The sequence below is a fragment of the Vanessa tameamea genome, chromosome 5, assembly GCF_037043105.1.
Source record: "Vanessa tameamea isolate UH-Manoa-2023 chromosome 5, ilVanTame1 primary haplotype, whole genome shotgun sequence".
In the NCBI taxonomy this organism is placed as follows: Eukaryota; Metazoa; Arthropoda; class Insecta; order Lepidoptera; family Nymphalidae; genus Vanessa; species Vanessa tameamea.
The window spans coordinates 9,848,611-9,863,254 of NC_087313.1; the positions used below are offsets into that span (position 1 = coordinate 9,848,611).

The 14,644-nt window shown below is 31.7% G+C and overlaps 1 protein-coding gene across 1 annotated transcript in view; it reads left to right on the plus strand.

Moving 5' to 3' along the window:
- LOC113392480 (uncharacterized) overlaps positions 1-14,598 on the plus strand; it is a 51,315-nt gene extending 36,717 nt beyond the window's left edge. Inside the window, exons 2-3 of the mRNA XM_026628940.2 lie at positions 13,136-13,874; positions 14,284-14,598. Coding sequence (XP_026484725.2) covers positions 13,136-13,874; positions 14,284-14,498 — 954 coding nt within the window. The 3' untranslated portion in view covers positions 14,499-14,598. The remainder of the gene's footprint in view (positions 1-13,135; positions 13,875-14,283) is intronic.
- The last annotated feature ends 46 nt before the right edge of the window (positions 14,599-14,644 follow it).

Genomic DNA, 14,644 nt, shown 5'->3' on the forward strand with positions numbered 1-14,644 from the left:
AATAATATTTATTCGAAAGTACTACTAGCACGGTCTGTCTGTGGATATACAATTAAAAGTAAGAAGAAACACATTCTAGAAATACTAACATGTTTTCGTATGAGACCTATTTGCGTCGCATGTCTTCAAACAGGATCTTTTTAAGCATTCTAATAGTTAAATATAAAAAAATACATTAATGTATTTGTAATTTTCCTTTTGAACCAATAATATTAGAAACAATATGATTTAGTTATTGAGTTACATAAACTAAAAGGTTTTGACCCGTTTACGCCTTTCCGGGATAACGCTAAGTGATCTGAGTTGCTTAAATAAATATTATTATAGTCATACATGCAACTAGAGCCTTATATTTTAAATGAAATAAAGTAAATACATATTTACTTATCACACAAATTATTTTTCAAAATATACCTTTGTTTTCGGTACAAGTTTATCATTTAAATTATCAATTGGTTTATCAATTGGTTTAGAATAAATTTATTTTAATTATTAATGTAATTTATATTTTCCATTAAAAAATGTCATGGAATGGCGTTTGATAATTTCGATTCTTATTTTACTATAAAATGAATACCAAGTAATATAGTAATATCCATAAAAAAAACTAGGCGACGTTCTGAATCTAGTTGGAGTTGTCAATTACGTAAAGCGATAAAATCGTCATCAGAACTCCGTCAATGTGACCAGAGACACAATTCCACTATCCGATGAGATTAAGCTGAAAACGTTCAAAAAGATTGATGAACTCGTACGAACACTTTGACGGCGTCAAGGAAAATGAGTTTATGGAGCACAAAAAACCTTTTATAATGCATTCCATTTCTATATCCCTGATTTCTGCTTCTGCTGTCTTGTCGATATTCGTTCGTTATTTTAATAACCAATGGTAATATTACTACACGGGATTATAAGCGATTTATATATATTTCTAAAAGGGAAAATTATTGTTCCAAGTATTTTGGTAAACATGGAAACTTATGGCCTATTGCGATTGAAAAGAACTAAGCGAATATTCATTATTACATCGACATCGTTCGCAACAATACCTTATCATATAAATCCCATATCTATTCAAGACCTAAATACCTCGCTCAATATATAATTTTACAATCAGTTTGTTCTGTCCTGATCAGGTAAACAATAGATAGTTAGATTAGTATAATAATTATAGATAGTATAACGTCATCCTAGCTTCTTAAATTTTTATCTTTTTTTTTAATTTCCTTTATCCAATCCAATCGTCTGAGATTGCTGTTGCAGCAATAATGTTCTTTTGTTTTATGACATTTAATTGCATTTTTTTTCTGTATTTCTATTACGTAATATACTTTATTACTAATTTACTTTATCAATACAATATATTATATTTGTATTGTTAGTACAACATACGGCAATAATCAATTAAGCAATTAGAGTCGTGTTATAGTGCTAGCTGAGTCAACACCGAAAACAAATTTACCGTGTGCACAATTAAACTCATATATATGTACAATTATACTCTACAAAGGAAATCATTCGTCTATATATTCATCCAAACACAGTACAGAGTGAGTAAGTAGAACAAACTTAGCGACTGAACTAAGTTTCCACTCTCATTAGAAGTCTGAACGACACTAATCTTATATCTAGTTAATACTCAGACAATATCATTATTTACACGTAGAGTTACATATACATTACACAGTGTACGGCTTTATAAAGTTTTTTTTTATGATATCGGACGAGCAAATGGGCCACCTGATGGTAAGTGGTCACCACCGCCAATAGACAATGGTGCTGTAAGAAATATTAACCATTCCTTACATCACCAATGCGCCACCAACCTTGGGAACTAAGATTTTATGTCCCTTGTGCCTGTAGTTACACTGGCTCACTCAATCTTCAAACTGGAACACAACATACTGAGTACTGCTATTTGGCGCCAGAATATCTAATGAGTGGGTGGTACCTACTCAGGCAGGCTTGCACAAAGCTCTACCACCAAGAAAATCTTGTATTTAAATCTATACGTAAACATAATGTCCCCTGAATATTGATAACTATGGGTGGCAAAGACAAATGTGACCAAAAATTTAATGCTTTGATTTGGAATTGGGATTTTTATAAAAAAAATATTTGATGATTGTCCAAACTTCGAACGATTTTAATTTTTCTTTTAAATTTAAGTATTATTCATACAATACTTATTATGTTAAAAATTAATGTTACTTTATATCTTCTTATTTTTATAAAAACTGATTATAAATATACATTGAACTGAAAGTTGATTTAGTTGATGTGTTCCTTTTTCAAAAGATAAAATTCATTATAATGTATACGCATGTTTTTATTTTATCCCGTTGAGAAAGGTACCGCTTCTTTCGCCGGTTCTTAACCAGGTCAAGGGTGTTCCTAACGAAACCGGTGGTAGATTTTTGACAGTCAATAAGTCAATAAATATATAACAATGTATGTTCTATAATTAATGAAGATTTTTGAATTTTGTTTTCAGGCAATATTTTTCTAAATCTAAGTAATAAGTTTTCTTGTACCTATTAGTACCTACTTTTGGCAATTTTCCCTCCAACTTCTTAGACATGAAATTGTATAAATCAAAAATTTAACATATATATATAACCTAACCTACAAAATTATTTTAAAGTGTAGTAAGTGGGTCTTTTTTGTGAATTCGGAAATTCAACTTAAATTCAAATTTATTCCGCCAAATACTGTACTGACTAATATTGAATTACATATATGTATACGAAATCTATCGTCAATCGTACAGAATGAGTTATTTAATCGTATAGATTGAGCAATGGCAATTCGCCATACCTATAATAATTTACTGTAACGAAACTAAGTAAGTTGATAAAAGAGTTTTTATAATTTATATTAGAGTGACCTCTTAAACAGTTTTTGTTTAATACGTTTAAGAAGTTTAATACGTTTAAGAAGTTTAAGAAAGAAAATATAATTTTATTAAATATTTTTTAATTAAACTATAGACTTTATAAGAGATTCGAAATTTATGAATCTGCTTGTATTTTTGTTACCAAGTTATGCTAATGAAAGCGCATAATAATGTATATCCAACTAGTTTAAGGTGACTTTTTTCCGTTGAATATTGATACCTGATTAGTGGACTCAGAGCTAGAAATCAGATTTGATCTACATATAAATTGTAGTAATTTTAGTTTGGTAAATACTACCATAAACAGTAAAGTAGTAAAAATTATGATAAAAAGTATATTTCTACTATATATGATAATAATGACGAGACATTTGTAAGTAATGCCAAAGGATAATTAAGAATAGTAATAGTATTTCATAAACCTTATACAATTCCATCCTATGACAAATGAATAGTTAAACGTATAGGTTATTCTACTATTGTCTCATAATAGGCCAAAAGAATTGAAGCCCCAATACCTACGGGGTATTTATGAATGTCTTCGTCGCGCGGCATCCACGATGTCAATACCGAGGCACAAAATAATTATAATATCCTATGTAAGAATAATATCAACTTAACTTATCATTATATTATAAAGAAATTTTGTAAACATGTACCAGAAATACGCAATTAACAGAGCGGAACAAACCAAACACTCGAAAATGGCACGGACACAAAAACAAGCAAGTTGCGATTTCAAATCCGGATAAAAAAACACTGAGCTTTCCTCTTCAGAAAGCTTCTTGAAAATATTGAAAGAAACTGAGAAAATCAGATATATCTATTGTATAGCGTAATAGTGATGTGGTTTAAACTACGTTAAGAGGATAAGCTATAAATAAAAGATTAAGGAAAATAGTACATATATACTGAGTTATTTTTTATTATTAAACGTGGTTTTACTCACATTTAATTTGGATTGATGATGATGTCCTCTTGACTAATTTTCTCCACGGCAGCTATTTCCAAGGAAACTAACCGACTACACAGGACATATTATAGGGTATATATTCACTCGAAGATACCACCCACACGTCATATATTCTACCACCCAGCATGGTTCTACCTGTGTTCTGATTTGAATGGTGAGTGAGCCAGTGTAGCTATAGGCATTGGTAATGTAAGGAATGGTAAATAATTCTCAGTACGCCAATTTCTATGGGCAGTCGTGAGCATTTACCATCAGGTGGCCCATTTGCCCGTTCGTCTATGCTATAAAAAAGAGGGGGCACATATGCGTGTGCAGACACAGGAGCACTCCCCTCACTCGCATATATTGATGGGACTGTAGATTCGACATGGTCAGAAATAGTTCGGAATGGTTAAGGCTGCTACTGTGAATTTTTCGGCAAAATAACATTTTTTTTTGGCCTGAATACAGGCTTGAACCTAAGACCAGAATCAAATCAAGACATTTCCTGGTAGCGATAGTCGTCGCAAATCTCTCGTTGACTAGCGTGATTACCACCATGCTCGGCAGTGAGATGTGCTGGGTGGAGATTTCTGCAAAAGTGTCATGTCTCACAAGGAGACCGTGGCCCCAGAGCGTGAGGACAGTATATCCGTTGACCTTTTCCGCCGAAGAAAAGAGAAGACGTCGACGCTATATCGAAGGTGCCCACCTTCTCTCGCCGCCAGAATAATCTTCAGGAGTAGAGGAATTCGATAAACCCCCGGGGATGCTCCTGGGGATACAAATTCCCAAGCTTGGAGGCCCGCATAGGTGAGCCAACCTTTGAATCAACATAACATCTGCAAGCTATCAGAGAAAAAGTGAGTACCGCTAATGTTTTAGTGGGTATTAAAGTGGCTATGCGTTTCATTGTATGGATAATCTAACCAGTTGACTGTGTCATAAAGTAAGCTTAACCATTCGTACCTCAAACACACATCATGTAAGGAGGAGTTCAGTGACGTACATACGTACAGAAAAAATATATACATACATAAAGATTATAGTCATTGCGTAATGTGGCGTCAAGTATTTGAAATAAATAAATTAAAAAAAAAAACAATCCATTTTTACGATTCATAAAAGGCTTAAATGTACACTTTTCATATTATTGGACTGGTTGTTTGAAGGGAACTTGAAATATGACTCGTTCCACTCTAGTGCGCGTTATGGCAGAACGAAGGCGGAATGGTGCTATTGAAGCAAAAAGCCGGGATTACAAACTTAGCCACAGAAATATACGATTATAACTCTTAGCACAAAGGGTATAGAAGTTATAATTGCGTGAATATAGATACACCATGTGGTCCATTGTATTTATAAGTAGGTCACATTCGAACGTATTGTTCTTACACAAAGTCAAACATTTCGTAGGCCCTTTTCTTTGAATTAAATGTTTATCAAATGATATCATAAAGTACAATTGTGAGCAATTATTTTCCTTTGTTTATACAAAGTCTTGCCCTGGCGTGCCAGGTCATCTTTACATAATACACAATTTTTATTAATTTGGATAAAAATTACCACATCTTTTTTGGAATCAAATTGATATTTAGGCATATTAAATATATGTATGAGAGTAACTTTTGAATTACCTCTTCTATTCAAACTCAAAGATTATTGTCAAGTAGGCTCTTATAAATACATTTAAATCGCCATTTTGGATTTCAATTTGATTGAATGTAAGCTACCACCGGTTCTGAATGTAGATTCTACCGTGGAGAACCGACAAAAACTAAGTGTTTATACAATTGAATATCCTTAAATACTCTTAAGTAAATTCAACGAAGACAAGTTCTACGATTCTACTAATTACTACTATTCCATGTTTTCATGTTTTAATATAAGCGTTATGTTTTCATGCTTTTTGTGAAGAATTGTGTATTATATTATTGTATATTAGGAAAGAAGCCAAGTCAATTCTGGAATAAGTTTACATTTAAATTAAAGTCATGTAGGTATGTATGTACGTAACCCTATACCTTATCTTATAAAACCCTGACTGTAATAGAACTCTGCGTCATTTTATTCACGATGATATGATGAACGACACAAAGTAAAATTCGTATAATACGTAACTATAGGTTACACGCAAACAAGTTCATAGAAAATAATGTGACATTAATGGTTTTTGAATGTTTTTGTATTTTGCATCATTCCATTGATGTAATTACACACTCATAATAACCACAGTTGATCTCTATTACCTTATTATGTTTATAATTCACTAAATTTAAAAAAACGAATGTATTTTAACCAACAGCCATTAATAAATAAATTGCAGCAAAAACAATTGAATTTAATCCACAACAGCGCGATTTTTAACACATTTTTTGCCTCGCACAAGCACGCTGTGCAACCAGCTTTTGCTGACGGTTTTTCCGAACCGATACGACTTGGGAACCTTCAAGAAAAGAGCGTACTCCTTGAAGTCCGGCAACACACCTGCAAGCCCCCCGGTGCAGATGTTCATGGGTGGTGGTAGTCACTTTCCATCAGGTGAGCCTCCAGCGCGTTTAGCTCCTATGACATAAAAAAATTAAATGGCTTTTGTCCACTAAGCCGTACGCCGTAAGCTCTAGGCTAGTTTTAAATAAAATGCTTTAACGAAAACGTAATTAATAATCCTTGATATAAAAAATCTGATGTACCTATTATAATTTCAATGGAAATAAATTAAATGGGTTCAATAGACAGGTATACTTGCTGACGTTAACGTGACCTCCTAAACTGCTCATGTCAACCATACAAATCAAAGTGTAATTCTGTTCGTCTAGCTGAAAATAATAAATATTTACTGAAATTCACTTGAATAATAATAATAAATTAATATTGCCCTTAAAGATCGATCTTAGTTGTATCGAACTAACATGTTTGTGAACTTCAAAGAGTGGACTTATAATAAACTATGTTGTATTTTTTATTAGAAAAAGGGTCTCTTGGTGGTAGGGCTTTGTGCAAACCCGTCTGGGTAGGTACCACCCACTCATCAGATATTCTGCCGCCGAACAGCAATACTTGGTATTGTTGTGTTCCAGCTTTAAGGGTGAGTGAGCCAGTGTAACTACAGGCACAAGGGACATAACATCTTAGATCCTAAGGTTGGTGGTGCCAATGTCCATGGGCGGTGGTGACCACTTAACATCAGGTGGTCCATTTGCCGGTCCACCTATAATATATAAAAATAAACAAATAAAAAAAGGGTTATTGATTTTTTAACTAATTTCAAACACTGAATTTTATAATAAAATAAATATTTTTATGAAACATTGTGTATAATTCTTATAGCAAATGTATTGTTATCACTATTAAGGTATTGTCTAATTTAACTACTAATTACACTACAATAGAATTCGTTTATAATTACTCCGCCTATATTGACCAACCGTTTATTGTGACGTACTTACACTATGAAGTTTGGTTTTCATATAAAATTATTTGTAATAAATTCGGATATAATGACTTCCCTTATAGTGACAGTTCGCTTAATATGACTCATTTTTAATAAATGATGTCTGGTTATACTCACCGACATGATTCTTTACACCTTCGGTAATGCTCGTTGATTCCCGGCGACGTTCGGCACCTTTCGTTCGTTTTTGTTTTTAGTCTGAGTAATTGTCAGTAATTGGTCACACATCGCATACGGGGAAAAAGAAGTCGAGGAAGAACCATTACCTACCACAGAAGAGTCATTAAAGGCTGCAGTTCATAGCAATATTGAAAATGATAATTTGACCATGACTATGTCTTCTATACATAACAGTATTAGAGACTGTTATTACAAAAAAATGAAAAATATCTACATACATGTATCATAAGTACTTATTACGTGCAATTTTTATTTGGATTTAATATACTATGTTTCTCTATTAAAATACACATATATATTATTTTTTTCTTCACAAAACGCTTTGTCATACAAAATGTCCGGTTATTATGACGTGTTTGTCGATTCCCTTCGATGTCATTATAAACGGATTCCACTGTATATGTATATTCATTATTAATACCAATTCCTGTGGCATACAACCCTACTCATACATTGCCTTCTAGCGTGCTGTCAAATATAATAGGTATTAATCAAAGATAATGTGATTTAGACATAGACAATTTTAGTTCTTTTTAATAATTTGAAACATTTATAGCAGCAATGACAATAATCTGTGAAATATCTTTCAATCGAGTACAGATTCAATCAAAAGTTCCTTTGTAAACATTTAAAGCATGAGTACTTATTTACTTTTATTCATTTCACTATAGTCTACTACTCATGAAAAGAGAACGTCACCAAATTTTATCAGAACTTCCGAATAGTGTAATTCTATAAGTATGGTTGAATCATAAAAATGTTTGTACTTTTATCTTTTAAAAGAGTATTTTTTCATATAAATACATCGCTTAACATGTACACCCCTCATTTAGCATACGCAGTCAATCGGTACAAACTCCAATTAAGTCATGCAAATGAAAGGGTCGAACCCGTTTCCAGCTTTCCGAGACACAGCCCGCCTACAAACCTTATATTGACTATTAGCAAAAGGTTATCGTACTTTCTCTTTACAACGATATTTGGTGATTTATTATTAATAAATAATATTATTGGTCTGGGCATGTTATGCGGAGGAATGAGGACCATGTTGTGAGAAAGGTTTTGAAAATGGATGTGGATGGATATAGAGGTAGGGGACGACCCAAGAAACGATGGATGGATTGTGTGAAAGACGATATGGTTAGAAAGAATGTTACTAGTGAGATGACGTCCGACAGAGAAGTATGGAATAAGAAGACATGCTGTGCCGACCCCAAGTAAAATTGGGATAAGGGCAGGAAGATGATGAAATAATATTATGATATAATAAAAATACTAGAAACGTACATTTAATTCAATATTAAATGTCAAGTCATATATTTGGTACTAGATAAATAAAGTTATGATACAATGAAAAAGTGAATATTCAAGAATAGTGACTAAATAGGTCGTAAGTACATACATTTTGTCGTAGTCAATCGATCTATTTAAGAGCCAATTTATTACCCGATAAATGGTGGCACGGTATAGGGGAGAGGCGGCCAGTCATTTTAAAAATTTGTTAAAGAAACAAGTTTGACGGAATTATTTTGAACGTAGGCATATACTTTCAGAATCTTTGCACGAATTTAATAATATCCTGTGAAGAATATATCAATCGTTTAAGAAAGTAAGCCGGTCATTTTTTATATTATTTCTTAATACTTAGGAGTCAATGGCTTTCTGATATTATTACATATTCGAGCACCAAAATTAAGGATTACATATTTATAATGTTTGTTATAAAGCTCAGCTCAGCTCCGCAGTTTATTCTATAAGAAAAGTTAGGCGAGTGAGAGTCGACCTTAGAATCATTTATTTCAGCTATTTTCATATTGTCAGACGGCGTATGTGGTAAAGAGAAGACAAATTTATGATATTCCTAAAATAAGCTTACAAGTTATTTATAATCTAATAACCAAAGTCTTCAAGAAAATTAATATTTCCGTCTAGTCATTCGTGTCTTTTGAATATTCTCATATAAAAAAAAGATTTGTTTTATACCAAAACAAAAATTACTTAATAATTATTTATTTTATATTATACCTATATACCTATTTTTAATTTATTTCCTCTATTTACATTTCCTTTTAAATCAGTGTTTCAAACCAACTTAGAATAAGTTAGCTTGAAATCCAATCCATTATCTAATTGAAACAAACTTTATGAACTAAACTAAGATAAATATTTTACTAATATTAAATAAATCAAATGTACTTTATAGTATTATTTGCAATATAAAACTTCAGCTTGTTCTTAAATTATCGTAAATTATGACAGTCTTTAACAGTATCAGCTGTTGTACAAAAGTGTACCACGGTGCATTATATTTTTATTGTCATAAGTTTTCGTCTGTGGCTGCCAAATATTAATTTAGTTTTTCCTTTTTAGGTTATGTTTAATAACTTCATCTAGTTAAAAAAAATTATGTTACTGTAATAATATATTATCTGTTACTTTAATAATATATCATCTCCACACTATATATCTGACAAAAGGATTGGAATTATCGATTAGTTCTTAAAAAACAATAATTAGTTACAAAAAAGCTACTTTACACACATATGTACATCTAATATGTAACCTTTTCTTCTCACTAGAATATATATTTCGGTGGTAGTTTTCAAAATCCCGTCACTGTGATCGTTAGATGCTTGAAAATTATATTGAACGAAAGAATCAACTGACATAACCAAAGCCAAGTAACAAGGGTCGATGTGACCTAAGTTTCTGAAAATTGTCGACAATAACGTGGATAATGGAAATCCGGATGTGGAAATAAAATCTGGATAATAATCCATTTCTCACCAATAAAGGGAATAAATACTCACAACTATTACGGAGGGTGCAGCGAGATCAAGACGAAGCAAGATCTTATAAGAACCTAAAGGCTATATGAGGACATTAACACAATTTTTCCCAATTAGTCCTAAACAAGCCGATTACAAGAAGAGTTAGAAATTATTGCAAATCACGAGGACCTGGGATCACACCCCAGATCGGCTCATTAACAAAAAAGTTACTGGATTTATCAGTCAAGGAATTCTGATTAACAGCCTGGAAATTGGCAATGCTTATTATACTCCCGTGTACCAAAAAGTACGTAGTCTGTCATCGTCCTGCGCCTGAACTCCTTTCGGTCGTGCGAGATTTCCCATTTTGGATTATAAAATTGATGGAATAGACGATGCACTTGGGTTGGCGCACATACTTATGGACTATTTTCCATAACTGGCATATTAGTCCGTCATGGGGTCATCCCTGTTACCTGAAAGTCGTTTCTGTTTAAGTCTTGTGGCTTACATCTTGTAGATGTCTCTGAATGTGAAAACCCAATTTAGGGAATGTAATTACAATGACTCTTCTAAAAAAAAAATATGTTATGACTTTTAATATAAAAGAAAGTTTATTCTGATTGACAGCCGTAAAAACAAAGATTTTTTTCAGACAACGCATTACACGATTTTATTACGGTTTCACATATCACCCTCACGGCTCGCTGTAACTGTTACATATTGCTTTTTTTTACAACCACTGTATTGCTGTTATGTTATAAAGATAATAAAAATGCTTGACATATCTTCTCTTTAAAGTTATGTCTATTCTTTTTTATTTACAGTGTAAGTAAATAATAAAGATGTATAAAATATGTCTCGTTTGAAAATAAATAAACGAATCTTTAATTTTTCATTAAATATTTTATTTGTGTGTATTATGTTGTCACTTTATATTATATATTTAGCATCTGGAAGTATAAATGATTTTAACTAAAATAAAACACCAAATCTTATACATTGAAGTAATTTTCTCATTTAATTTTTAAAATTAGTATCATTTTAAAAATTCAAATAATACAATTGAACACTTTATACAAATATTAAGTAGCTAATAACCTTTCCATTCAAGATACAAAAAACAAAATGGCTGTTCTGAATTATCGCTTATTTATCTATACAATTGTAGAAATACATGAAACTCTTAATTATATATTTCTAAACAAACATTTTCAAATAATCGAGTCTTCTAAGAGTTGTTTACTGAGAGATCAAATGCGCCATCTCTTAAGTAAATACTCAGTATCTCGTATTTTTGACATTTTATAATGAAATCTGAAAATATTGGAAATATCTGAAAATATCCTTTATAAATTCTGCTTCAAATTCATAAAATTGTACCTAGGAGGTACCTCTGGATAGAACTTATCAAATAGAACATTAGTTACTATTACGTTAAAGGCAAGATATGGTTGTGTTATTATGTACCGGTTAACCGGTAATTTTTTAATAAGGTACGGTAATAAGATAAAGTATATATATCCCACGCCTGGTAAAAGAAATTAGAAGTGGTTGTGTAGTTCCACCATGCAGCTATTCTAATAAATGTACTACATAACATGTGGCAAAATGTATCCGGACATATTATGCAGGTTTCCTCACGACGTTTTATCTTCGTCGAACAAATAAGCAATAAGAATCGTACTGGAAGGTTTATTTCCCGGAATCATACTGAACGCTGACACATAAGCGCACGGTCGATTTTATTACGACCAAGGGTTCACGTGACATGGCTCTATTCTGCGATTAACGACATAGTTGTAAAAATACTAACGGATAATAATATTTTTACGTTTTAAGTAAAACCTTCTTTGTAAGACTATTTGTTATCCCTGTACAGAGCAAAACAATACCACCGTAAGTGACAGAAACAAATAATGAGCTTTACAACTCATTAATAATCGTGTCCTAGTTTTCAACCCGCTGTTCGTGCTACTAATTCTTAATCAAATCGATACATCCATTACTGTTTGTTCTGTTTAACTTACAGATACAGATGTTTGTATCTCATGACTTAGTATGAGACTAAGTGTAGTTTATTAATATTTCCTTCAAAATTATTTTGGATTATTTGGGTTTGTAATATCAGATTATAAAAAACAAAAGGCAGTTGGAGCGCGCGAAACCTTATAGTGAGGCAACAAACGCGAATACAAAATCAAAAGCTAATATGAATTTATCCTAATACGAAACGAAACGGACGCGTCTTTTTGATAATACGTCAAAAATATTGTTGCTTTAATATTAATGATTATTGAATTTACAAATGTAAAACGGCCGCTACTGGGAATTTGCAGTTGGTTTTGATGCTGCACTATAATGTTCCGCGCGCTCGATCTGCCTTTTATTTGATCTGAGTTTGCAATATATTAGTTTAATTTCTAATACTGCCTTCATTACATATACCTTGTTGTGATGAAAATATTGAGAGTAATAAACATAATTGCGTAGTTAGTAAATATTCGATAAATATTAATATGTATAAATAATTCAATTTTAAATTGGTTTTATACCTGTGTCTGTACAAATTATATTTTAAAAAACTTTTCCGAATCTTTTGTATAATTTAAACATATTAAACGTCTGTATAGTCCTTTTGTTATTTCTTATTTATTACATATTATTCAAAAAAATCCACCTAAGTGACTAGAAACAACAACAAAAACGGTTAATAATTCATTTAGAGAAATTTCTTATACTTAGAGTAAAATACCTAATTATCAAAAAATATAAAATGTCCAAATAAAAAAAAATGTATTTTCCACTCTGATTTAAAATAATACACATTTATATTTAATATCTGAATACATATTTAAAAAAAATGCTTGATTTTGTTTCAGATTCGCCAGTCATTGCTTCCAGTAGTGCTGCTGACTACAATTACATTTTCTTCAAGCAACGTTCTTCCAATATTATCTATAAACAAACTCGATATAGATTCCCTTTTGGAAGACCAAGATAATGACAATACTTTAAATAACAACAGACATACTAATAATCCCAATGTATTTTATAAAGTTTTTATTGGAACGTCTAAAGACAATTTACCGAAAAAATCGCATATGACTAGACTAAAATATTTAGATAATGACAATAATCAGGAAAGGAAGATTTTCAATGGACTAATGGATAATGATAATAACTATGACGACGAAGGTTTTCGGAAAGAACAATGGCATAACTACCCGAGACAGTTAGATCGACTTAATAAAGACTTATTACTTGATAAACAACTCCAAAAAGTTCTTAATAATGACGACATGGAAAAGTTAAAACGAACCGATGACTCCCAAAACCTGCACCATTATATAAGCGATGATATTTATGGTAACTTTGACACAGACGTTATTGCTGGTCCGCTATTAATACTTAAGATAAAATTGGCGTACTTAACTAACAATATAAAAAATACTGATTCAAACAAAGATTTGTACGCTGATTTATTACCATTAGAATCGACGACAGACAATGATAACGATAAAATAAAAGATGATGACGCGCTTTTCGAAAACGATAAAAAATCTGTCGTAAAAGTGAAGAGAAAGGAGAAACTTCACAGAGAAGATTTTTCATTTTTAGGTAACGTCTCATAAATTAATATATCTATACTAACTGTAGATTTTTCTAATTGATTATAATTTAAATATGTTATCCTGTAAGGACCATGTACTGGTCGCAAAGGTGATGGATGAAACGCGATTAGATTCAAATAAGAAGTGAATTCTAAGATTAATGTGTGGTGAGACGAGAAGAGAGTACGAAACGAGTACGAGAGAAGTAGTTTGAAAGAGTAGATTATAAGTTTTAAGCTCGTGCTTTATAATTATAATATAACATATTCTGGTCAAAATAAGTATAGCATAAAGATAATTGATCAAATGGTAGTGTGATGTTATGTGGAGGATTAATAAATTCAAATTATAATTTTATTTAAAAGTATTGCGATTTATTGTAGATTTCAGATGCATTTAAAATTATTATTTTCCAGAGAACTCATCAAACGAAAATAAATCGGTAAAGAAACGAATATTCTCTCTATGGAGTCGTTTACAAAGTCTTTCACATAGAGGACACGAGCTCCATCACCGAAGACACTTGTACGCATTCTATGGCCTTCCAGAAGATGGTGGCGGTGGTGCCCTTACTGCGGAAACAAGAGCTACATTAATGAGACCACCCGGCTCGCCTTTAAGATGGGGTTAAGATATCGCTAATGAAAAAACGGATTTTGAATGGAACACTGATATTTTACCTGACAAATATTTATCTATCGTTTGTTTATTTTCATCTTTCAAAATACTATGAAAACTATTTATCAAGACAATTAATATCTATAATATAAAATTCTG